Source organism: Aulonocara sp. 'chitande type north' Nkhata Bay, linkage group LG5 (genome assembly GCF_057382095.1).
Source record: "Aulonocara sp. 'chitande type north' Nkhata Bay isolate Kocher_YH1m ecotype deep benthic linkage group LG5, A_spYH_male_GT1.1, whole genome shotgun sequence".
Classification (NCBI taxonomy): Eukaryota; Metazoa; Chordata; class Actinopteri; order Cichliformes; family Cichlidae; genus Aulonocara; species Aulonocara sp. 'chitande type north' Nkhata Bay.
In genome coordinates, this window is record NC_141348.1 from 18561530 (window position 1) to 18586049 (window position 24520).

A 24520-nucleotide genomic window follows, 5' to 3' on the forward strand; every position below is an offset into this window, starting at 1 on the left:
GTTTAAAATCCATGCAATCCACGACATTTTGTAAAATTCAATTTTAAGCAAGTTAAGGCTAAAGACAGAAGATAGGGCGAGCAAAAAGTGAGGTTGGAGAATGTGCAGAATAGCCCAAAGCTATCTACTGAGGGCTGTAAATGCCGGTCAGAGCGAAGGCCACCGGTGCTCACAATTAGCATCATGTGTGCCGATACAGCAAAGAATGGTACCCTTTGACCTAAGGGCTTTAGCAGCTACCTAATAACTCTGCCTTCCTTCATTTCTCTCCATGAGCCAAGTGCTGCCGTTTGTTCCTGACTGAGTGCGAAGTTGCACCGAGGGTGCCAAAAAGAGCCAAAACTCTGAGCTGCTCTGTGGTATGCTGAACTCAGTAATTTTATAACAGCCAGTTTCTTCAACATTGAAAAACCCCAACATTCAGGCATGTCTCCCAGAATATCAAATGTTTGCCCACAGGGTGGTTTCCTGAGATGGCGTCAGCCTCAGGGAATGTTCAAGGCTTCAGGGTCTTGCAGGGAAGGAGGAGCCTCCACTAACACTGCTTCAGCAGTGACCCTGGTCCTCCCTCTGACCGCAGTGGTTAGAGTGGGTAAAAACCACTCTTTCATGAGAAGATTCCTGCTGGCCATAGCATGACAGAGTGTTTTCCGTGTCTAGCAGGGGAAGGTGAGGAGACATGACTATGATCACGCAGCTGTCTCTCTCCAATTAAAATGTAATCATAGGATTTTAGATTGTTTTTTTAATTCATAATAAACAAAGAAAATAAAAGAACGTGCCACAACAAAAACAAAAAAGACCAAGTTCAATAAATAAATAGCCAAATAAATAAATAGTAAGAAAAATCACTCAGATATGATGTTATTAAGACACATCTGACCATTGTTGCATTTGGCTCGGAGGCAGGAAACTGGCCTTCTGAAAGTGTGAGCTGAAGAGAAAAGGACAGATATGCACAGCTGGGATCAGCCTGGGCGTCCCCCTAACTTAGCATAATCCTGTTTGGCCTAGGCCCAACTCGATACACTGGCCACATTTGAGCACTTTTTCAAAGAGAGCCAGAAATAAATAAATAAATTTCAGCACCTGTGTTGGAATAAGACAAACTGTTATGAGTTACACAGCTACAAAAATGCATTATCCCAATATAAATTTTATGTAATTCTTTCCAGAAAGTCAAAGAAAAACAGGAAACAACAACAACGAAGAAAAGAAATAAGTATATTTCCTAAAGTGTCAACATATTCCTGAAGTGCTCAGTAGGATTTATATTTTGATTTTATCTGAATCAGTGTGACGTGACAAACAGACCAGTCCAAATAGGTACTGGGTGAAAGCTTTTCCTCCTACCGATTACATTGAGGTTAATACGAGCATTTCTACAAGGTTACCTCATCTCATTTCCCAACTTCCTGTAATGATTTACTCATTCTACAGCTTTTTTTAAAATCCAAAAATAATAATTCCTATAGGGGTTTTTTGGCTTGTAAGTAACAACTGAAAAAAGTGAACATCCTTCCTTCAGATCTATTCGGTGCTAGTCTGTGAAGTGAGCTCTGTCCATTACTGAACTATTTCCAGCTGGGGAGCAGACTGTTTTTCTGACTGGGTCCCCTCTCAGAATGTAAATGTGTGGACATGAGCCTGTGGTCTAGCCGGTGACTAATGCTTCCACTACTGTGCACTTCTTTCACTTCAATCAGCTTTCCAGATCCTGCTGCACGTTCATCTACACGTGCCCAACTCATCCCCCGCCTGCCCCGCCCAACGGTACACAGCAAGTATGAATGCTAATCAGCCAAAGTTTAGTTGAAAAAGCAAAGGAACAGTACGGCTCTTTGAAACGACTTTTACATCTGCCCCACCTAACTTTCTGCCTCATTGGCCCCCCTTCTGTCTGACTGACTATAGCGAGTGTGTGTGTGTGTGGGGAAAGAAAGAGAGTGAGTTTCAGTGGTCACTGCATCTGGAATACCTATTAGAGTACACTTCTCCCACTGCGATAGGAAAAAAGAACACCCCCCCCCCCATCTCAGAACCAACACACATGTTTACAGGTGTCTGTGCTGAATATAAAATATAGGAAATGAAACACAAGCATTTGATTGACTGTGGAACTATACTAATAAACTCCAGTCAAAGTGCTTTAATATAATAAAAAAACATTCAGTAGAAAACATATTTACTTGCTATCTTTGACAGAGTCAAATCAGAAGAGCCGATTCACTCTGTGTTTTCACTTAACGAATCTACAGCTGGCAAGTTTATCTTAGAATAAACACGCTTTCACGACTGTTTCACAGCTTGTTTCAGAACGATCTCATTTGTGTAAACTTTACAAAACAGACACTTAGATTGTGTTACATTCAAACGAGAGGCTCACATGAGTCAGCGAAATGTGCACGTGAAGTTCAAGAATAAATAATAAAAATCAGAACTGAAATGAGGCTCCAGCTGCTGAACATGTGTTAAATGTCTTGCACAGTTCTATCTGCAAGAGAGAGACTGACTTCAGCCTTCTGACAGGCATCGACCTTTTCTCCCGTTGATCACTCATCTCCTCAAAAGCCTCTGCTATACATCATCCCGAATAGGCTTATCCTACTTTGGCTCGGGTTTCCTTCTTTTTGTCCTACAGCAGACTGTGTGAATAACTGAAATTCTCATGAGCCAGCCCCATCTCATCTGATGGAGTAAAGTGCAACCTCTACCCTTGTTACTTGTATAAAAGATCGGAAGGTTTTTAAGTGCCGCATTCTGTGATTAGAAAGGCTGGGTTTTGATTCTTGATGAAAGTGTTTGTTTGAAGTAAACATGATGAATAGTCTATTGGTCAACTACAGCTGCTCCTACAGCTACTCCTTCTTTTCAGGAAGTTAGAAGTTAATCTCTGCCCGCTGGACCATAGAGTAGAATCTGTTTATAATCATGTTCTGCAAGCAGTGGTGTGCGATTTCTTTATGTGAAAACTACTTAGAAAGAGATACATATAAAACCAAATCCATCTTACGTACATTTTCATTGGATTTTCCTTTTCGGTAGTGAAAGTCTGCATGATTATGTACCAAGTACACAGTAGTGCCAACTTCTTGGAAAACACAAAGTAAAGAACATCCTGCAATGACTCCTATGAATCCTTACCATGAACCAGGGGCATAATTTCCAGGGGGGTTAGGGGGGGTTATGACTCCCCCAATAATTAAACCCAACCAATATAACCCCTCCAATAAAATTATAAATTATCTTGCATAAACAGGCTGTTGATTTTCTTTACTCATTTCAGTTATTACCAGCAAAATAGTTGCATGTTTAATCATCTGGGAATTTACCCAGATTTATTTATTTAGACAGACATCTTGACCCCCCCAATGTTCAGCACAAAGTTATGCCAATGTCATGAACCTATAATTATCTTCGTATGAGACATCACGATCTGTACTGTCCCATTCCCACATAAAAACCTGAACCTGGCAAAGCTTGTGTAATTATCACTACTAACTACAGATTAAACAAAGTCTTCTGACTGTAACCACTGTACTGTTAGAAAGATCTCTTCTGCAGGATGTTCCATCCGTGTGTGAAACAAACACATGCTAGTAGTAAACTGGCTGTGTTGGGTTAGACAGACAAAAGCAAAAGTATCCATCATGCACAATAAAACAGTTATTGTGTGTGTGTGTGTGCATTATATGCTGCATGCTAAAATAATTAATATTATAATGATTCAGTCACAGTGGAATGTTTGTTGTGTTATTGTTTCAGGAGCATTACATAACCAGCTAAGAATGGTTGCACTGGCAGACTGCAGCAAAGTGGTCCCGGCTTCCACAAATCAGAGCTTGGGAATATTTGAGGTTAACTGAGTTTGGACTGTCAACCTGTTTTTCAGCAAAGTTACTTGATATTTTGTAAGTGCTACTTTTAGGATTTTATGTTTTTGACTGAAACTGCAAAAATACTAACTGGGCAACCCATGCCAGCAGCAGGACACATACTATTATTTGTAGTCAAAGCAGGACTTGATAGAGAGACAGACATTTTTGATAAAGTGTAACGCAATCTCAGGATTTTTTCCTCACACAGACAATATTATTAATGTCTGTGGCAAATGTGTGCACTGTAGAGATGCACTATTTAATTTTATAAATCAAGACATTGCTTGCAGTGCTAGTGATGTAGTGATGCTAGTGATTCACGCTCACTTAAATTATTTAAAAATCAGCAGGCACGGCACCAAAACAGTGTTTATAAAAGGAGATGTAATGTCCTAGGAAACTCTTCACATTTCAGAGGAGTGTTCGTCATTTTGAAGGAAATATTCTTCATAGCATCCACATAGTTATAAAGAACACCGTGCTTCATTGGCCCTTACTTAGAATTTCCACACTGAACACAGAATGTCAATTCATGCTGTGAATAAACAGATTTCAGGAACAGTGCTGCTCTTTGCTGGTGTCAGTTCAAGTATAGTTCAGAGGTGTAGCTACACCTTTTTCCCATTCCTCTCTCCTGTGACTTAAAAGGCTTCAGCCAAACCAAGGAAACACTTAGAGGGTGGGGGACTGAACTAAAGCAACACCCCAGAGGCCCTAAATACACAAGACACACAATAAACAAGATGTTGTGCTTATATATAAAACTTATATAAATAAGAGTATTGTTACTGTTGTAAGGTTCAACAGTCCATAATTAAACATTTCAGTTTCCCCTTTCTTCTTCTACTTTCAGCTCTCTTACATGACTGGACTAGACATTAACAAAACAAAGAAGGACTTAAGATGCTATCCTCGGGCGTGTTATCGCAACTAAATCCAGTGAAAAATCCAGTCCCTGTTCTGGCTGCTGTACAGAGTCCTGTAACGCAGCCAAGTCTACCACCCCACACGTAGTGTGAGCAAACAAAGAAACTGTACTCCGTCCAATTGCAAAGAACGTAAAGCACTAATTAAAGACTGCCAAATAAAACTCATCTCTATCAGTGTGGTCTTAAATAGGGAAACCTCATTATTAAAAGGAAGTTGCTTTCAGACAAGCCGAAGGAATGCTTTCCTCTAATAATCTCCCTCCCTTTCTCCTGTCACATGCACAAGCCCACACTGACTTTCCATCCAGTACTGAGGCATTTTCAGCAGCCAGGCTGGAAGGACTTCTTGGCGTCTGAGTCATCTTTGCAATCTCAGTGTGCAGAGTGGGGGTCTGATGTGGGCAGTAATAGACTAATAGTGTCCTGACAAAGTCATTAGTATAACATGGAACAGACAGCTAAATATTTTAGCTTACTCATGGATCATTTCAGTTGCATGATGCCATAGCAGACGTGACTTCTTGCACAGAAGGGCTTACCTCAGTGTATCCTTTTAATCCAAACTCTTCAAATGAGGCATTTGGAAGTTGGTGTTTGCTTAGCATAATCACAGTATAACACAGTGTTTGAAACATGGGGATTTACCTGTTACTATTTTAAAATTCAAATGAAAAACGTATATATTTGTTCTTAGATTGTAATTAGTTGTTACTAATCATTTAAAAAAACAATGCTACACCAATAAGTAAGCGTCGTATATTCTTTAGCTTCTTAAACCTTTTTAATATTATGTTACACCTTCTTTCAACAGTTCAGCTGCTTTAAAAAAAGAAACTTGGAGCCATTTGAAGCAATAAATTATGATAAGGTTTTCTTTCATCCCAAGCCTAACCTGATGTAACCTGAACTGATGCAGAACATCATTTCAGGTTTCATGTCTGTGCTTTAACCATGTGTGCATTCTACCAAAGTGTTAGTGATACTGCAATCAAGTTACACTAGCCTTTTTTAACATTTGTGAAAGATTTTATGCAAATATGCACATATTAATTGTACTGCAATTGTACCATATGCATGTATTTTGATTGTCAATATGTTGGTCCTACCTCCTGGCTGTTGGCCTGGTTCCGAATGAACTTGAATCCTGGAATGCGCTTCGAACTGCACACCACGCCGACATCTTCTGAATGTTTGCAGTCGGATACTCCGAAGCCATTGGACTCACAATGAGCCAGACTCTTTTCGCTACCTGTGCAGTGCATGTTGTCTAGCCAGATACGACCTGGAACAAACAGAAACAGAAACACACTAATGGATGTGTGTTCAGATGTTGATTCACTTTGCCCACGATGGCTTTTCTTGGATGGTAGGGATGACGGTGCTTTTGAAGGAATTTTATTTATTTTTTATAAAAAACAAGTATTCAGCTTATCACAGGCCAACATTATCTCGTGACAGGCTGATGTGAAAATCTTTAACAGATCAGAACACAGAGAAAGATGCTTGGCGGTATTTAGAAATGGTGTCATCACATAATTAGTCCAAAAGAGCAGTTCCAACTAAATTGTCAACAATACTGTCAGCCGTGTCTGCAGCACATATAAGAGTATCGCAGTTGAGCAGACAATGGTGCACAGTCAAGATCATTTTTTTAAGTACATTTATAAAAAATATTAAACAATAACACTATATTTTCCCTTTAACATACATACTATATGTGTATACTGCAGCAAGTACAAAAGATTATCTGCCATTCGTCTTGGCTTTCATATTTTGTTCACCTAATCATTAACTGTTTTTCCAACCAATTAATATACAAACAATCAATCATAACATAATCATTATTTGTTTTAGAATATGTTGTTATACTCTGACTGTTTGCAACTATTATGTCTGCTTCATCCTGAGCCACAATTTCTCCTAACCCTGAGTTTTCACTAGCTTTCCCTCACATGGGTCAACCTCATTTAAAAAAAATGCAAATGAAAGAATGTCTTAAATGTTATACCCTGATAGGCGTTGTAAATCATGCCCTATTGGCTTCTGTTCTAGCATGTCCACTGAAGTCTAGCCGTAGACACAGTAAACCTGCTCACGTGGAGATGTGTTTGGTCTCTGACATAACCTGGTGCATTTTTTCAGCCAAAAACCTGCCTAATAAATGTTGTCATGGCTGAAGGGAATCATCTGTTGTCCAGCTGGCTGTTCTGAATCAGCCGTGAGGGAAACCACCAACTCATTATTCTGGCAGTCTCAACATGTTGCAAGGGAACATCCTGATCATACCAAGAAAGTGACTGGATATAATGGTCACGTAGCTTCCTCCTGGCATAGAAGTGATTACCCCTGGATCGTCGTTATAATAAGAGCCAAGCACTCTGGTTCTGGAATACAGCAGAGGGAGAACCCGCTCAGTCTCAGCAAACCTTTATCTAAGCAAATACTCAGCATTGCCAGCTGTTCTAAGCCTAGACTGCATTGGTAGGAACATCATTTGCAGGCCTTATGGGGATTTAACAAGCACTGAAAAAAACAGAGAGGACAGTCTACATGGGGCTATAAATGTATAAATTAAGCCTTCATTAGCACTTTATGTCAATATCATAGCCAAAGAGCTCAAAACAAACCTAAAGGGATTTGCATAACATGGATTAAATGGATTTTGTAGAAAATTTAAATCATAGCCAAAACCTTTGTAACATTTGCACACTGTCTTTTTCCCCCTTTTTTGGGGGGCGGGGAGGAGGAGGGGGGCACACTGGGATTGCAAACAGCATTTGTGCAACAGCAGCTGGGGATATGATTTGCCTCCTTGCAGGAAAAACGCTCATCCAAGTAGGATGTCCTTATAACTGTTCTGCTGTTATGTCTTCAATTGGAAACATTTGATTGCTTTCAACAGCACATTAGTCATCACGATGGGAAACTTGAAATCCTCTTGATCACTTTTATAGCCATCTGTCTCCACCAAAACAAAAAAACCCAGATAAAGCTAGTTTCCATATAAACACATGTGAGAATACGTCTTTTTAAAGTGATTCCACTGCAAATTTGACATCCACTCAGGAAAACAGGGACCCCCTTCTCTTTTTGACCAACACAAAGATCATTTTATTTCAGATTGTGCAACTTTTTATATCAGTGCAAAATATAATTTGCAGCTTTCCTATTCATAACTGCCATTTCACTGAGTTTGTAAAACATTTGAGGGGCACACCCTTCCCAAAGCCAAGTCCCAGAGGACATCATCTTTATATAGCGAACCACTGCTAAAATGGAGCCCAAACAACTGCTTCACACAGGATGCACACACAGCTATATAGTACAAGCTATTTGTTAAATGCTTCCTATAAAACACTATAGGTATATAATAGTATATGCATAAAACTGCAAAACACTTGAATTGAAATTTCCATAATGACAGCAATGCTGTGAAAAGTTAACCTAACTGTTGAAGTGGCTCACTGAGTGAAGACATGCTTTGGCAGCTCTAAATGAACTCTTTAATAAGAGTTCTTTAATAAGAGTTCATTTAGCGCTATACATACATTCACCTCCAGCAGCTAACACATTTACAGAGCTGGGAATCTTGTTAGTATTTTTACTGCTATGGTGGAAATCATAAGATACAAAGGCTATAAAAGAGGAGATGAGATTACGTCTGTGTATGCGTCTGGTTAACGCTCCAAATCTTTCCAGTCTTTCCTTCTTCCAGTGCTCTGAACTGATTGGTGTGTCTCAGTTCTCCTCTGATGGGAAAACCAGTACCTCAGGGTATAAGCATTTAGACAAGGGGAAACCTGTCTTTCATGGAAATTATGAAACTGCATGTAGTGATAGGTTATTTCTGAGTAGATGTGGTTGAGTAGCTCAGGGATGCTCAGATTATTTCACTATAACTTGCACCTCACTTTCTGCACCAATCTGAAGTCGAACTTTGGAGGGTTTTGATTAGATGAAGTTGTAGATGGTTGTCCTGGTGACTAACACACACATCTCATTAACTTAGTGCGTTTTTTTCTTACCTTCCCCTTTTCCGTACTTGGCTGAGGGCAACCAGGACTCGGCACCCGTGAAGCCCAGCTCTCTGCATACCACTTGGGCAGCATAGATGGAGAAGTCATCATCGCACACCGTCCCCCACTCTCCATTGTAAAAGACTTCGACCCGACCCTCGTAGTGTTTCTTCTTCTCCCCGGCTAGACGTAGCTGGATCACAGGCTGGTTAGAGTCTGACTGGGCGCTGGATGGCACCAGCAAGGTGTGAAGGAGACAGCAGAAAACAGCCAGGAGCAGCATGATGCAGAATGATGAGGGAAAAGACTAATACCCTAAAGAGAGATACAAAGAGACAAAGAACTGTGACCATCGGCTGTATAACACTGCAATAAAGTGTGTTTTTGGCATTTTTATAAGTGGCTTTTCTCAATTCCAAGGATTTAACCTGGAGAGTTATCTGAAGACAGGCTGAGGAAGACAGTCTTTTGTGGCATGTGGTAGTTCAGTTTATTTGAGAGTAAGCGGTATCTGTATAAAATGCTGAGCTTGGTTTGGCTCTCATATCAGGCTTCAAGAGAACTGACACTAGAAACTTTGCAACCGCAAGTATAGTAAAAGAAATTACCACAATTTCACAGTATATTAAGCAAACGTATGGACACGACTGCCAAAAAAAGGGAAATTTGGGGAAAATCTGGGAAAGAACATAGGTTAGGTGGCAAGAATTTCTCTCTCCATTGTCTGACAGCCTAATGGAGAGCAAATGTGGGCTCCTCCAGGGAGGGGGCTGCCCGTCTTATTTATTTGCTGATCTATGCCTGGAGGCCAAGGTAAACTCTCTGAACCTGTATTCACAAAGAAAGTTGACTCCATGTGCATCATTATTTCATGGCAAACCATGAATGTCTCAATGTTGGGACAATGAGCCCTGAGGGAGTAAAGGGAGGGATGGAGGAGAGGGAACGTTAGGACACCTTCACATCATCCTGTTCTGAATAGCAAGGGAGGAGATTTGGGAGGAGATTTGGGAGGGGATTTGGGAGCAGGGGGGGGGGGGGGGGGTATTCCTGTGTTGACGTCATGGTAACCAAACAAACTTCAGACTTGAAAAACCTCCTCTGGAGTACACAGCCTATAAATTATCAGACTGTGAAGCATATGTTTCGCGATACGGAAACATCTGGTCAATCTCCCCGTGAAATGAACATAGGTTCAGCATGAGTACGGAGACACTTTAATTTGGCTTTTCAGTATTCAGTCTTGTACTTTATTAAACCAAGGGAGTGAAAAAGCGCACTGTAATGGTTTTAAATCAGTCAGTCAGAGTCTGAGTGAATTTCTGAAGAGCTGTGCGTGCACAAACTATACTCCAACCAGCACGTGTACAATTATGGTGTATTTAAAATGGTAAATGGCCTGTATTTGTATAGCGTTTTACTATACTCATGGATTTTGTATTTAATATAAAATTTAATACAAAATCCATGAGTAAAAAATACTTCTAAATAAATACTTCTACATATTGCATGTCATAGGCAACACTTCTGTAGACACACCCATATGTTACAGAAGAATCTACTCTTAACAGTTAAAACTTGTGGTCCCAGAAAGGTGGTGATTGGACATTTTTACATCATATGCTGTGTCATGCAAAGCTTAAAACGTGTAGTTGCAAAGAAACAATAGGATCAAACAATAATTAAATACTGCTTGCCCTTTAAAATAGGAATTCTCAAATCCTACATACTTTTATTGCTTTTTCAGGCAAAATCAGGGCTCTTGTGCTGTCTGTTGTTCATCTGAATTAGTCACCGATAAAGAGATATTAAGCCCTGACCAGAGTGAAGAAAGATCGACTACAAAATCGGTAGGTGTTGAAGGGTCCTTAGCACAGCTGTCTACTGTCATCACCAGAGTTAGCATGCATGATAAAAGTTTGTTACTAGCAGGACTGTAGTTCGTGTTCTGATACAGCAAACCCCAGCGCGCTTCGACACATAAATAGGGAAAAAGAAAAAACACTTGATATAAAATACATTTTCAATGAATATAAAAGAGACAGAACATGCAAATATAAACCCTGCCAGGTTTTTAAGTTTCCGAAGAGAGAACCCATTAGGCAAAACTCGGTCTGAACAAAGTGTGATATCTCAAAGTTTCACACATTCATGCACGTGCCAAACAACATCCAGTCGGACAGCAGGAGGGAGGGAGGCTGTCTCCAAAGTGAAAGGACTTACTCTGACAGACGGAGGACAGTCAGCACAGTCTTTTGAGGACGCTGAGGTTTCCAACCTGTCTTACAGGATGGCATGTGAAGCAGGGGCTCTTTGTCCCTTTAGTACTCTGCGGGCCGTTTCCTCTGCTCCCCTCACAGCTGGCAGCGCGCGCCCGTCCCACTCTTCACAAACTCAGCAGCCAATGGGAGGGTGCCTCAGCATCCTAAACCCGCCCCCCTCAGACCCGATTACCGAAGTTACAAAATCTAAGGGTCCTGGTCGCTTTGTATCTGGAAATGACTGAGTATTTTTTTTACTCGTTCTAGGAGTTTTAAATGGTAGTTGCCCTGCGTTATAATATTAGTTAAGATGGTTTTGTCAATTCATGCCTTCTATGATTGACTAATTTTCTCCAACGTATTGTTCAACATGCCAAAGTAAGAGAAAAGCAGAAAACTGTCAATAAAGGGACATATAACTGATAATGATGATGATTTCCTCCTATTTTTCGCTGTTGAACACATCTGGTGTTGTCCACTTAATAATGATCTTGACTGCGAGAAAGTGAAATGGCTGGTCAATTAGAATAAAGGGGGTGGTGCTGAGTTTCTGCTTCTACTGGGCTTTCCAAAAAATTTTTTTATACCTTGATTAGACAGGACAGTGTGGAAATAGAGGCTGGTTGACTTAAGATAGAGGAAAATGACATGTCAAGCAAGCTCTTTCACACCTGGAACATTTTGGTTATTTGGTATGTGCCTTAACCATGAGGGTATCCCAGCACACTGGTGTTAAGGACACCATCATGTGGAAAGAATGTGTAGTAAAAAAGACTGAAGTGCCAGGCTTGGAACAGGCCAGCTTGATAAGGTATGTATGTACTGTTGGCCTATGCAAGAAGTGTAATTCAGAATAAAAAGCAAGTCTTCATATCAGTCATCACCAGATGTCAGATACTAAAAATTATAGTATGTTGATCAAAAAAACTTGCACAAATTCTCTCTTCTTCTCTCTGCTATCTAAAAACCCAGACTCCAGATAGAAATTAGCCTAATTTAGAAATTAACTAGTGTGACACTCGATCCTAATTGATCCCACAAAACCAGTAACCTCATAACTGCTTCACTAGGAGAAATAATGTGTTTCTACAGTGAATCTGATGGCATCCGTAGCAACATTTGGCAAAGTCCTAATGTTCCTAACAGCTCAAGTTGAATCAGAAAAGGATATATGTAAGAGGGAAACTGGGATTTAATGAAGACAAAGCCAAACAAGCAAAATTAGTGATTATTGGGTAACAATGACCTGCTTTCCACAGATTCCGTTACATGTAAATGATTGACAGCCCCACTCGAGCCCAGAGGAACAGGAAGCAGGCTGTATTTTCATTCAAGCTGCAACATAACATGGGGATGTAAATCACATTTCACATAGGTGACTGAAGTTTTTTTTGTAGTCTACACATCTAAATCAATTTGTTGTTGAAATTAAGGCAGCACGGTGGCATGGTATTTAGCACTGTGGCCGCACAGCAAGAAGGTCCTGCGTTCAATTCCACCATCAGGCCGGGGTCTTTCTGTGTGCATGTTCTCACGGTGTTTGCATGGGTTCCCTCCAGGTCCTCCGGCTTCCTCCCACCGTGCAAAGACATGCAGCTTGGGATAGGTTATTTGGATAATCCAAATTGCAACTAGCTGTGAATGTGCGAGTGAATATGAGTGCAAATGGTTGCCTGTCCCTGTGTGTTGGCCCTGCGACAGACTGGCCATGCAAGTAGGCAATGACTCCTATTTAGCTTGCCTCTGTTTTCATTTATTTATTGCTACAACGGAAGCTGATGATTTAAACGAGCTTAAATGATTGTGACCAAGAAGGAGAGTGGCATATTATTAAATCTTAACCATTTATTAAGGAATGCACAAAATATAACAGTTGACATACAATCTGAGTATACGTAATTCTTTCGTTTTACAAACATTAGCAACACAATTATGAATACTCTTTTTATAAAGTATAAAATGTACTATAACTGTGAATTTTAAAAGCACCTTCCAACTAATGTTAACACCACCACGACGGGACATGAGGTCACACTGAAACCCACTTCATTTTGCTGTGACATTTGGCAATTGATTGTGCTGATGTAATGAAGGCTACTGTACAAAATGTGTCTTTTATACACTTCGGACCAAAAATGCACTCGTGTGCTTATTCAAGTGAAATCAGACCAGAAAATATTGATACAGCAAAAGATGTACAATGAACCCGACAGGCCTCGCTGATCTATTGCTGAAGGTGATAGCACTGAAACTGCAAATCCACTGCAACTGACTGCAGTTCAATCATACAAGAAATACACTGACTACAGTACTCTTTGCAAACAGCTTGGAAACAACTGCACAAAGAAAAAAAATAAACCTGTTTGTTTTTCTTTTGTTTTCTCTCAAAAGGCACAAGCAATGTTTTGGCTCATAAATAAAATATGGACACAACCCCAAATAATTTTTATGGCAACTGGTAACTTTTCCACACTCAAACGCAGAGCAGTCGAAAATGAAACATGCCACATGGTTTTGTACTACAGCATAATAAAAGCAGGTTTTACAATATTAAAGTCAAAGTATCATCAAAGTGATTAAAAACTTGGATTTAATATTTGATTCTTTTGAAGTGCTCTTTATATTTAACAATCCCCAAGATTCAAAAACAGCTTAATGTAAACCCACGTATAACTGAAGGACACACTGTGTAAACCTGTGAAATAAGAAATACAAACTGAAAGGCAACTTACTTAATCTGAGATAAATGACCTGAAAACTATACAAAATGATCCATTTAGGCACTCAGCACATGGATTGTATTATTAACGCAGTTAATTGCAGTATAAATGTGCTCTGGTGTAAAGAAAATGTGCATGCATCCCTGCCAGCGTCATCTTTTCCCTTAGCTCCTGCACACATGCAGTGTAAAATGGGGGTGGAAAATCCTTATGAGACGAGACGTGATGAGACAACCCTTGAAAATGGGTAAATCCCAGAAACGTAAAATGATACTTTACTGTAAATCCTGAAGCAAAGGTTTACAAATCATTGAGTGACTTATTAAAAAAAACAAACAACAACATTACATCCTGTTATAATTGTGTGCTTCTTCAATGGTCCTGACATGACTAACACAACAATAGTTGTACTCTCATCGTATTTCAGTCTGAAAGGAGAAAATGAGCAAGTGCAACCATACTGTCCTTCAGTAATATACTGTATATTTAAACAAACAAGCAATGAAAGTTGCAATGTGCCTGATCTATGATCATGTAAAAGATTTAAAGCAGATGTTGTTGTGAGAAAAATCTGGAGCTGAAGAGGAAGCAATTAAGAGCCACATAGTTTGATGAAAGGCGTCCTATTCTGTTCCCAGTTTGGCGATCAGTTCATCACAGATCTTGGTGAGCTCTTCAATCTCTTGATTCTGTAAAAGACAGAAAAAAAATTACAGTTAAATGTGCTAAAACTTAAACATATAAGCCATTCAGAATTTATGGAGTTAGTGGGACTCTGCAGCTTGTCCTTCTTTTGACGATTTTGCTTTAAGTAAACAGAACATTGCCCTCTAGTGGGCAGTTCAGATCATTGTAAATTAAGTGCATTTAAAATCACTATTCTGCTGGACTGTGTTCTATTTATAGAAGTAAAATAAGGAAAACAGGAAATCATCCCTTTCACTATCTTGAAGATTAACCCAAATAAAAAAGAAGTGACAGGAAACATCAGGATTTGCGTGAAGCAGTGACTAAAAACTTCCAGAAAAAATGACTGCAAACAGCAGTTCATTCAACAGTCAGACACTGGTGCTTAAACTCGTCTTGTTTGACATCTTTTTGCAGAAGAAAATGAAAAGTGTGTTCAGCACACAGACAAGACCCAGTAGAGCTTTCAGTCTTAATTACCTAGGTTTTTCAGCACAATTTTCCATCACTAACACAGTTAAACACAGTCAGATCATTTTAATTAAATTTGCTCTTATCCTACCTTCTGAAGGACAGCTCTTTCAAGTGACTCCACCTTCATCTGCTCCTTTCTCAGGCTTGCGTTTAGGGCCACACTCTCACCGTTTGCCTTGGCACGTACCTGGGCTATGTCCTCACTGGCCCTGTTACAGAAGAAACGATGTCAGACAATGTCAGAATGAGAAATGACGCCTAGCTTTGAAATGTAAATGGAATTTCAGGAGTCAGTATTTGAATAGAAATGAAATCTTGGAAGCCTAAATTGCAGACTTACTTGTCGAGTTTCTCCTCAGCGTGGATTTTGAGGGTTTGATATCGCTGCTCCTCTTGCTTGATCCGCATCAGGTAGTCTTGAGCACACTTCTTTAGCACCTCCTCATTCTGGAGAGACACATGTAAAACAGGTCTAGTCAAGTTATGCGAAGGTGGCCCACACAGCTTCTCATGTGATTCATACTGAGACTCTACTGACCTTCTTAAAGCCCTCCAAGACTCCCTTCATGTTCTCATACCGCCTAAAGAGGTCAGCAAAGGAGCGCTCCACTGAGTTGAGGTCAGCCAGGGCCTGATCTCTCTCTAAGGTCAGCTGTCTCACTGACTTACTACATGACAGGGTCTTCTGCTGCTGCTCATCCTCTGTAAATAAATGAGCCAGAGTATAAAATAAGGGCCAAAAACACACAACAGCTGTGAGACAAAACAGTGTAATGCGATAACACATGAGTGCACATTAAAAATCCAGAATAGACAGTGTAGAAATAATGTTTTATGACAATGCTGTGTTTTTTCCAAAGTAACAAATAAATACAAGATTAATCCCAGGCTAGAGTGGGACTCCTAGCTTTTCTGGTTAGTGGTGGTCCTCAGTTTAAGGTCAGTGCAACAACAACAGAAACATAGAAAACAGGCTATTTATATGGGTATACAGTGTAATGTACTTGGCTTGAAAGTCAACAACAGGTCATGCTGGTGAAAAATGTCAGACAGCAGGTGGAAGTAAAAGGTCGAGCTGATAGCAGCACAGGTCTAAAGTGAAACCTGACACTTTATTTTTTATAGCCGTTGACCAATAAGGCAACCCCCCCCCCCAAAAAAAAGACTGAAGCCACTGACTGTGCTGTTCTGTTCCACCACACTGTAACTGTAATACAGCCTTACATATTACCTATAGGCTGTTAAAAACAAATTAAAAAGACTGCAGCCTATTAGACTGTCTATTACACAGTAGGTTGGTATTACACGTGTAGATTATATGCATAGAATGTTAAAAAAAAAAAGAAGTAAAAAAACATATACAAAATAAAATGCACGGCTGAAGTGTGCTCAGCTGTTGCATTGCATCCATGCATCTGTTATGATGTACATTATGAATTGAATAGTCTGATGGCGGTTGCGCAAAAACGACGTGTAATGGATACATGATGGTTTCCTTTTTGTATAAATATCCACATAGATCAGAGAAACAAAATGTACATCTGATTTGGGGGTTTGTTTGAAGAAGTCACACAGTTGTTGGAGCAGTAACGTAGTGGATAATAACAAATTCATGGAGAGCAAAATCACCACTAGGTGGCAGCAACTTACCAATCATCTGTGCGACTGTTTTCTCATATTCTGCAACTATTTTCCTGTCAGAATAAAAACCCAAAGCAGTTACTGTCATCTTTGTTTTCACATGTTCAATTGTGTTTAATATAACATAGACAGGAGCACTCAGACAAACAAATGCCTCGTACCTCATTTCCATAACCTCTGCTCGACTTTCTTCATATTTTCTCTTCCATTCATTGACCTCAATCTCTTTAACGATGATCTGTTTAGACAGGAGAGACATAAAATTAAAAACCCAGCTATGATCAAAAATAAACAGTTGAGCATAATAACAACCGGCCCTTTTACCTCTTCTCTGATCAGGGTTAGCACTGCAGCTTTGTCCATCTCGCTCAGAGGCACGCTGTCCTGGGACAGGGCTGCTGTGTCAGGGCCCTCATTGCAGGTCAGTTTTGTTGTTGTGGACATCGCACTCTGTGGAAGGAAACATATTGTTTGAGGCTGTTTTGAGGCAAGTAGCTACACTACAATAAATATTACAAAATCTGGTTTGGCCATAAGGTGCAAGTGATGTTATCTTAGACAAATATTGTGATTCATTGAGCAGAAATAGCTATGAATGAGAGCATAGTTGGACCTGTTATTGCTAACCCGAAGAACAGCTGACAATGAAAAACAATCCTGTCATGCTAAAATATTTATACCCCCTTGCTATTGTTCCTATAGTCCACTTACTATATCATCTTTCAGGCTGAAGCTGTCCTTCTCCTCCAGCTGGTCTGCAACCTTTGTCTCAGAACCTTTGACAAGATCAAACACGTAACTCAATAAGAAAAACTACTGTAACTATCCATATCACAGTTTTCAAAAACAATCAAATGCACATGAAGTAAAGAGTTCATACTTACTATTTGTCTAGTTCTGTCCTTTTTGTTTTTGTTTTTTTTATTGAAAAGACTGCATGGCTGGTCCTTATGCACAACTGTGGGGAGCAGTATAAATACTGCCCAGTGTAGTATTTATACATTTCTTTTATCCAGGACAGAATACTGCTGAGCATGCCTGGTACATTTTTCTTCCCCTCCCTTAAGCGTGACGCAGTAGTTGTTGAGAAAATTATGTAACCGCATCACCTTCCTCGTTCACATCGTCTTATCAGTTTTATTAATAGAACTTGCTGTGTAAGCATCCTTTCCACTGAGGCTGATTTAAAAGAAAATCTAAGATATTGTGCTTTTTGACTTAAAAACATTGTCCTCAGACGTTACCTTAACTTTTAGCCAAGTTCTATCCAAGCAAAGCCTCCGTTCACTCTATATTACCGTCTTAAATACTTAAATACTCATACTTCTAAACAGAAATAGGCCATGTCTGTACAAATGTCACTGTAGAGCTTACCATCCATTATCACTGGATCACTGCTTAGCTGCTTTTTTGCAGGTGCTTTATTGCATTCTGGCTCCTCTCTCTCCTGCTGGCTGTCTGTTGTCTGTCCCATCATACAAGTGGAGGCCAGTTTCTCCTCATCAGTGGCATGATGAACTCGCTGAGTGATTTCTGGGGTCTGTACCACCACTTCATCCTCATCCTGGACATGGGAGAGCGAGGTATCTGTACATATATCCTGCATCACAGTGGAATTTATTCTATTTATGAGATTCTGAAGCCCCCCCCCCCCCTTCCCAACACACACACACACACACACACACACACACACACACACACACACACACACAGCCTAAAGGCACTGTTGGTGAATGCGTGGGCACAAAATATCACTTTAGGCACTAGTACTGTGCAAAAGTCCTGACTATGCCTCCAGCATAATGATTGATAACTATTCAGACCAAAAATTTGTCACATTTGGATTCATCACTCAATCAGACCTTTTGGCTCTTTCAGTTTGGTTCTTGTGCAACTTGCCATGCCTCAGCCTTTCTCCCTGTTTCCCAGCTTCTTGGCAGCCACCCTTGTGCTGAGTCCATTTCTAACGAGGATTCAGTGAACTGTAGGTCGATCAACTGAAGCGTCAGATGCATCTCTCGGTTCTCGATTCAGGTCTTTGCTGGAGTCTTGCTGTTTTTTTTAAGAACGTTCATCTGCTGTAGATAGTTTTTTAGGGCAGCTACCTTTTCTTTTTTTCTTCATTTGTCCAGTTTCTTTCATTCTTTTAAGGATAAGCTGCACACCATGATGAAATATGCCAAGTTTGGGGGTAATTGATTGTTGGGACACACTGTGTTGGTGCCAAAATGTTATTTAATCAGTATATTATCATGCTCATTGAACTGTGGTATCTTTGGCATTTTTTGTAGATTCAGTTATAGAAATGAGAACAAATCAAATTTTTTTGTGAAAGACTGCTAGTAACAAAGTTTTCTGTATGCATAGACACAACACTGGTTCATCTACCAGATAAGGTGCATTTTTATGCTTTAATGAGTCATAGGTCAGAATTGTTGTAGTTTTCCATTTTCTCATTAGATTTTGTAAATTTTCTCTTCGACTTTTTGCTTTTAATTTGCTGAAGTTTCACTTTAGTTTCCAGAGTTGATTTGCTTATTTCCATTTAGCTTTTATTGTTTGAAAATGTTTAGTTTTAGTTTAGTTTTTAATACCATGTATTTGTATTTTATTTTAGTTATTTTGCTTTTTGTCCTTCTCACTACCAGTACCATGAAACAATACCTGTAGCTTATTCGGGTGCCACGGGTAGTCCAGAAGGAAGGTTTGCTGTGTCCCCTAGCACAGTCTTAAGTGTGTGGAGGCACTTAAGACTGAGAAGGGCTCTTACATGAGGAGAGATATAGAGGGCCAACGTGGGGGTTAACAGAGACCTCCACGCGTTAGCCAGTTAACAGTACCCTGACTGCTCTTAGGGGCCTGAAGCCATGCCACATTACTGATCGTTTGGTCAGAAACATCATCATGAGTGGCCTGATGGAGGTGATTTTCACAGGACTCTGGCACTTCTCCACCCATTCCTCCTTGTACAAAGGAACAGATCCTAGCCCGTTACATGGGCATTTTTTACACGGTATATTTTAGGTCAGCAGCAAGCAGTTCCAGTGAGATAACAATGAAGATCTTCACAATATTGTTAAAGTAAGTTAAGTATTCTGTAGTGACGCCATATCTTCAGGATTTCTCCTGAGGATGATGAAGGTGTTGCTGCTGAGGACAGGTGGAAGCAGGAGACTAATATGTTGACTGCAGAGTGATAAGTCACAATTTTGTCAGCATGCCAAGACAGTACTGCAGAGCTGGAGACACTGCTGATGCTTCTGTGACTCCCTCTCTGTCTCTCGCTCTCACTGTGTGTGTGTGTGTGTGTGTGTGTGTGTGTGTGTGTGTGTGTGTGTGTGTGTGTGTTCACAGGTGATGGTGGACAGAGCTGCTGAATAATGAACATTGCGGTGTCACTGCAGTAAGGTGAAGCAGTCGCACACACATACACACATCCTCACAAACACTTATATTACCTGATTACACACGTCAAGGACCAAGGACTGGCTTTCATCGTATTTCTCTACTTTACAGGAATTCCTACAAAACAAGCACAAAAAAATAATGCAAGAAGTTACAATCTATAGACTAAACGTGCTGTGGCACTTTAATTAGCACACACTGTTTCCACAACCATTGAGCTGTGAGCATTTCTCTGCTTTGGTGTTTAGCCAGATATCAAAGAAAGACCAGTGATGCACATACACACATGTAGAATCATAGTGGTGCTGCTAAACATCTGGAGAGCTCACAAGATGTAACATACATCTCTAACATGTGAAATGAAAGTGAGGAAGACATATATTGCCCTCACATGCTTCTTTGTAAGCCGGTCCTGTTGCAGCACATACCACGATGAGAGTAAAATGCGAAGCAAGCATGCGTGAGAGAAACGTGCATCAGTACTTACAACAGAAAACAGAGAAACTTGACTTGTTCAGATGTCCTGAGGCCAATAGAATAGGACAAAAGCAGAAAAGTTTGCGGGTTGCACGACAGACGAGGGGGAGGAAAGATGAAGGATGAAAGGGATTAAGCAAGTGAAGGAGGGATTTTGATAAGGGAACAAAGAACAAGAGACAAAGGAGAGCAAGTGAGCGACTGGAGGTGCTTGGCTCAGCATTTTTAATAATCAGCAGATAAAGTTTGGCAATAAACACAAGATGCCAACAGACATGGAAAAGCTGAAACTGGTCCAATGGCTACAGCTGTAACAGCACTTTGAGAGTCTGAATATAACACGTTTGAGAACTGTGTGAATATCCAGTGTATCGGTGATAATGTTATGACCTCAGAGCTTCGAGCTCATGGGGCAAGAAAGAAGGTTTTCATGTTTTTGAGACTTACTTGATTGTTCTCTCTTTGTTTTTCTTGGGAATCTGCCTCACTTTCTTCTCCACCTGAGGTTGCCTTGCCTTTTGTTTCTCTCCTTCTTTTACTTTTTTCTCCGGCAGAGACGAGGTACTGGACGTGTCCTCGTTGCTCAGAGATTTTGAAGGTTTAAAAGGGTCCACAGAAACATCAATATTGTCCGGGTCAAAGCTGTAGGAGCTTCTAGGAAGCACTGGAGAGTTATTCACCTTGCTATTGCTACCAAATGGATTGAAGTTTGGGTCATCTGACTGACTGGGATCAAAGTTATATGATCCTGTCTTAAGAATAGGAACATCGTCCAAGTTCAAAGGTGTAGAAGAGTCTGAAACTGGAAGAGAAACTTCCAGATCAGGCTCTGAAACTGGCTCTGGTATAGACTGGGGGACTGGTTCTGGTGCTGGCTGTGAAAGTGTTTCTAACACTGTGGGTTCTGGTTCAGGTTTGCAGGAAGCCTCGGATCCTTTGGGCTTCTGCTTCTTTGTAGCAAGTTTACTGATTGTCTTTTTCCCTCCTAGGTTCTTTGGAGGAGGTCTGCTGGCTGGTCCTTCATCCAGGCCAAACTCCATCATCATGGGCTTAACCTCAGATGATGGATTTGTTGTTTCCGAGTGTGCTTGTGCTGCTGAGCTGGCCTCTCCGAGTGGCTCGAGTCTGGGGAAAGAGCCCGGTTCACACGGTGGGGGAGAGTTTTGGATTTTTGATCCGCCGCTGGTGAATGGGTTAAAGCTCTCATCCAAAAGGTCAAAGTTATATGTGACCTTAGGGACAGGAAGCTCTTCTTCCTCGTTTGTGTTAGCAGCGTTATTCAGCGAGGACTTCATTTTCAGAGACGGAGGTCTGGATTTCCTCGTTTTACTCTTTTGAGTAGGCTCTGCCTCGTTGGACAGGCCATTGTATTGTGCCTCTGGTTGAGCAGGAGGTTTCTCCTCAAGGGGCTCTGGAGCTGAGAGGATTTCAGGTTCACTGCTCAGGATTGAATCTGGTTCTGAGGAAAGAGCAGGACCCAGAGCTGAAGCCAGATCTGGGACTGGATCAGCTGCTAGAAGAGTAGCTGGGACTTGGGATGACTCAGAGGATGGAGCCACTTCCTTCTGTGTGGATAAATCAGCAGCAGGCAAAGAGCCCAAATCTGCTGGAAATTTCACTGTTTGTTCTTCTTCTAGGGTCTGAATGTTTATTTCGAGCGGGCCACCCATGGGGACTGCAGGCTCATCCTGACCCATGTTGTGGCTGAGCAGAGTGTCCTGATCCCTGACAGGAGCAGTCACTATCAGGTTCTCCTCCTGCTCCAACTCTGTGGAAGAAATGAGACCCAACACACCAGAATTAATCATAAAACCAAAACAAGTCTTAAAAATTAATACACACTCCTGCTGCCAGTGCTGTTCTCTTTAATAACACGCCAGCTCAGATGTCAGTGATATCTGATTGGCTCTCTGAAAGCAGGTTAGTCACCAGCCAACTGTTCCAATTGCTGCTGTTGCCATGGTAATATGTTACTATGAGGGCCATGACATTTGTACAAACTCATGCATATGAAAATAAAATTAAAAAGGTGGAGTGGTTTATCATGTTGTGTGTGTTTTAGACAGTAGTGATGGTGGCTGCTGTGGCGCAATCATTAGCTCAAGGGAAGATTTTGAGACCACAGCATATTTCAGCACGCCTGTCATACTCGCCGTGTTCATGTAACATTATGTTGCCAGGAAACAAGCAAAGCCTGCCGATACTTCTACCCAGTTCCAGTCGGATGTCGCCAAAGTGTCACTTTTGACTCCTTTAGTACAAATATAAACTCTGTTGGTGGCGCTTGTCATGTCAGGTAGATCTCACTAAGCTGCACTGCCTGTTTCACCAATAACATGAAAATTATCTATCTGATAAAATGTCATATGTGCCTTAAATAGTATAGGCAGTGATCTGTACTTGTAGTGACCCCAGGCAGATGTCAGTCACATCTCTAACTGTGACCACACCTTTAACTCTGCAGATAAGAGAGAAGGGCAAAACCACACTACCAAAAGGTCCTCATTAATACTTAATACATAACCCTAATTAATCCTACTTTTATTGATCTATAGACGCTGTTTGAATCCTAAAGATTAAAGTAATATATTAAGCTACAGTAGTATTAAAAACTGTTGTTATGCAGATCCAAAATTCTCTACACGTGATGGTTTTCGGTTCTTGTAGATCGACTGTGATCTGTACACTTGTAAATAAAGCCCACTGAGTCAGTGTGGAGAAAATTTCCCTGAGATTGCATCTCAGTTACATTGTCAACAGAAAACAGTTTAATAGGTTATAATATAGTAGTGATTCGTTTAACCCCGCTGAGATCAAATTGGGCTTATATGGTCCGTCATCTAAAGTGAGTTGCACACCCATAAAATAGTTATAAACTGTCATCACGCAGATGCTGATGTAGTAATGGAGACTTTGGATGGACACAGGCAAACACTGGCATTAGCATGTTTACTTTCAACGATGTTTCCAGAGATGCTTCAGCTCCTCCCTGCCCGAAACTTAGAAACAGCTGTAGGGAGAGATGTTTGCAGTTTGAATGGAAACTCCCTCCTCTCTCCACACTTTCTGACCTTTGCAACTTACTCTTTTATAAAATGTTGTTGGAGCTGTTTTACAGGATGGACTTAATCCTACTAAAACCACAACAGCCACACAAATATGAGGACTACTAAAAATCAACTACTAAAAATCAACATGGGCCCAAAGCATGATAGCTTTGGGCCCATGGCTTGCTTTGTGCTCCCTTCATACTGACCTCTGTCAGTGACTACTACAAAGCAGGGCGGGGCTTTAGATGAAGCTTTTGTTGAACCTGTTGAATTCCAGAGCAAAGGCCTTTCCCACACTCTGCTACAGGCTCCTCCTTTTGGTGATTCAAAGGACAAAGTCAAGGCTTCATCACACCCAAAATCGTTCCTCATCTGCAAACCAACTTACATACCAAGCATGCAGAGCATATTTGGCCACCTTCAGGTATTAACCTTAATTATGTTTAATGAAGTGCATTCTGCATTTGACTGCTTGTCTGTACCCCACATCGTAAGTCATTACTCAATCACACAAACGTTCATTTTAGCATTAAAAAAACATTATTTTGTTGACACACTCTAAACACATGTCCCTCTTGTTGACTATGAAGATAAACACAAATGTGACACCTGAGCATTTAGTGAAGCATCTACCCTTGTTTCCATGGCAACCTTGAAGCTACTGCTTTGTGTTGTGCACTCGAACACGCATTTCTTCTCATATGTTGAATATTGTAGAGCTACTGCTGTTAAGATGTTACAGTGGACAGCTTCTCATCATCGCATTTCTGTCTGTCTGCTGTTGGCCTCACCTGTTTTGTCTGCATCAGAGTTGTTGTTCTCCAGCTCTCCTGGGATGGTCGGCGGGGCGCGGACAGGAGTCGCTGCCTCAGGAGTGCCAAAATGACCCTCTGAGTCAGAGCTGTGGTAGTCAGCGAGAGATACATATGAGAGAGAGAAAGATTAAAACATTCAAAACATTAGAAAGGAGCACAGAAGTGAT

General features: G+C 40.7%; 2 protein-coding genes across 8 annotated transcripts in view; both read right to left on the bottom strand.

The window, feature by feature from the left end:
• Positions 1-11169, bottom strand: part of loxl2a (lysyl oxidase-like 2a) — a 25363-nt gene extending 14194 nt beyond the window's left edge. Inside the window, exons 1-3 of the mRNA XM_086291820.1 lie at positions 11047-11169; positions 8833-9138; positions 5914-6089 (exon numbers count right to left, since the gene is read on the bottom strand). Of these exons, the coding sequence (XP_086147946.1) occupies positions 5914-6089; positions 8833-9106 (450 nt within the window). The 5' untranslated portion in view covers positions 9107-9138; positions 11047-11169. The remainder of the gene's footprint in view (positions 1-5913; positions 6090-8832; positions 9139-11046) is intronic.
• Positions 11170-12911: 1742 nt separating this feature from the next.
• tacc1 (transforming, acidic coiled-coil containing protein 1) overlaps positions 12912-24520 on the bottom strand; it is a 30986-nt gene continuing 19377 nt past the window's right edge. For 3 of the 7 annotated variants that reach the window (XM_086291828.1, XM_086291827.1, XM_086291823.1), the window contains exons 2-14: positions 24330-24439; positions 20936-22256; positions 20499-20534; positions 20065-20128; positions 17981-18206; positions 17318-17382; positions 16931-17056; positions 16768-16844; positions 16616-16659; positions 15504-15667; positions 15306-15412; positions 15054-15174; positions 12912-14493 (exon numbers count right to left, since the gene is read on the bottom strand). In XM_086291828.1, the coding sequence (XP_086147954.1) occupies positions 14428-14493; positions 15054-15174; positions 15306-15412; positions 15504-15667; positions 16616-16659; positions 16768-16844; positions 16931-17056; positions 17318-17382; positions 17981-18206; positions 20065-20128; positions 20499-20534; positions 20936-22185 (2346 nt within the window). In that variant the 5' untranslated portion in view covers positions 22186-22256; positions 24330-24439 and the 3' untranslated portion in view covers positions 12912-14427. Of the gene's footprint in view, positions 14494-15053; positions 15175-15305; positions 15413-15503; positions 15668-16615; positions 16660-16767; positions 16845-16930; positions 17057-17317; positions 17383-17980; positions 18207-20064; positions 20129-20498; positions 20535-20935; positions 22257-23744; positions 23853-24329; positions 24440-24520 lie in introns of all 7 variants that reach the window. The other 4 variants (XM_086291829.1, XM_086291825.1, XM_086291826.1 and 1 more) reach the window with 4 other exon arrangements.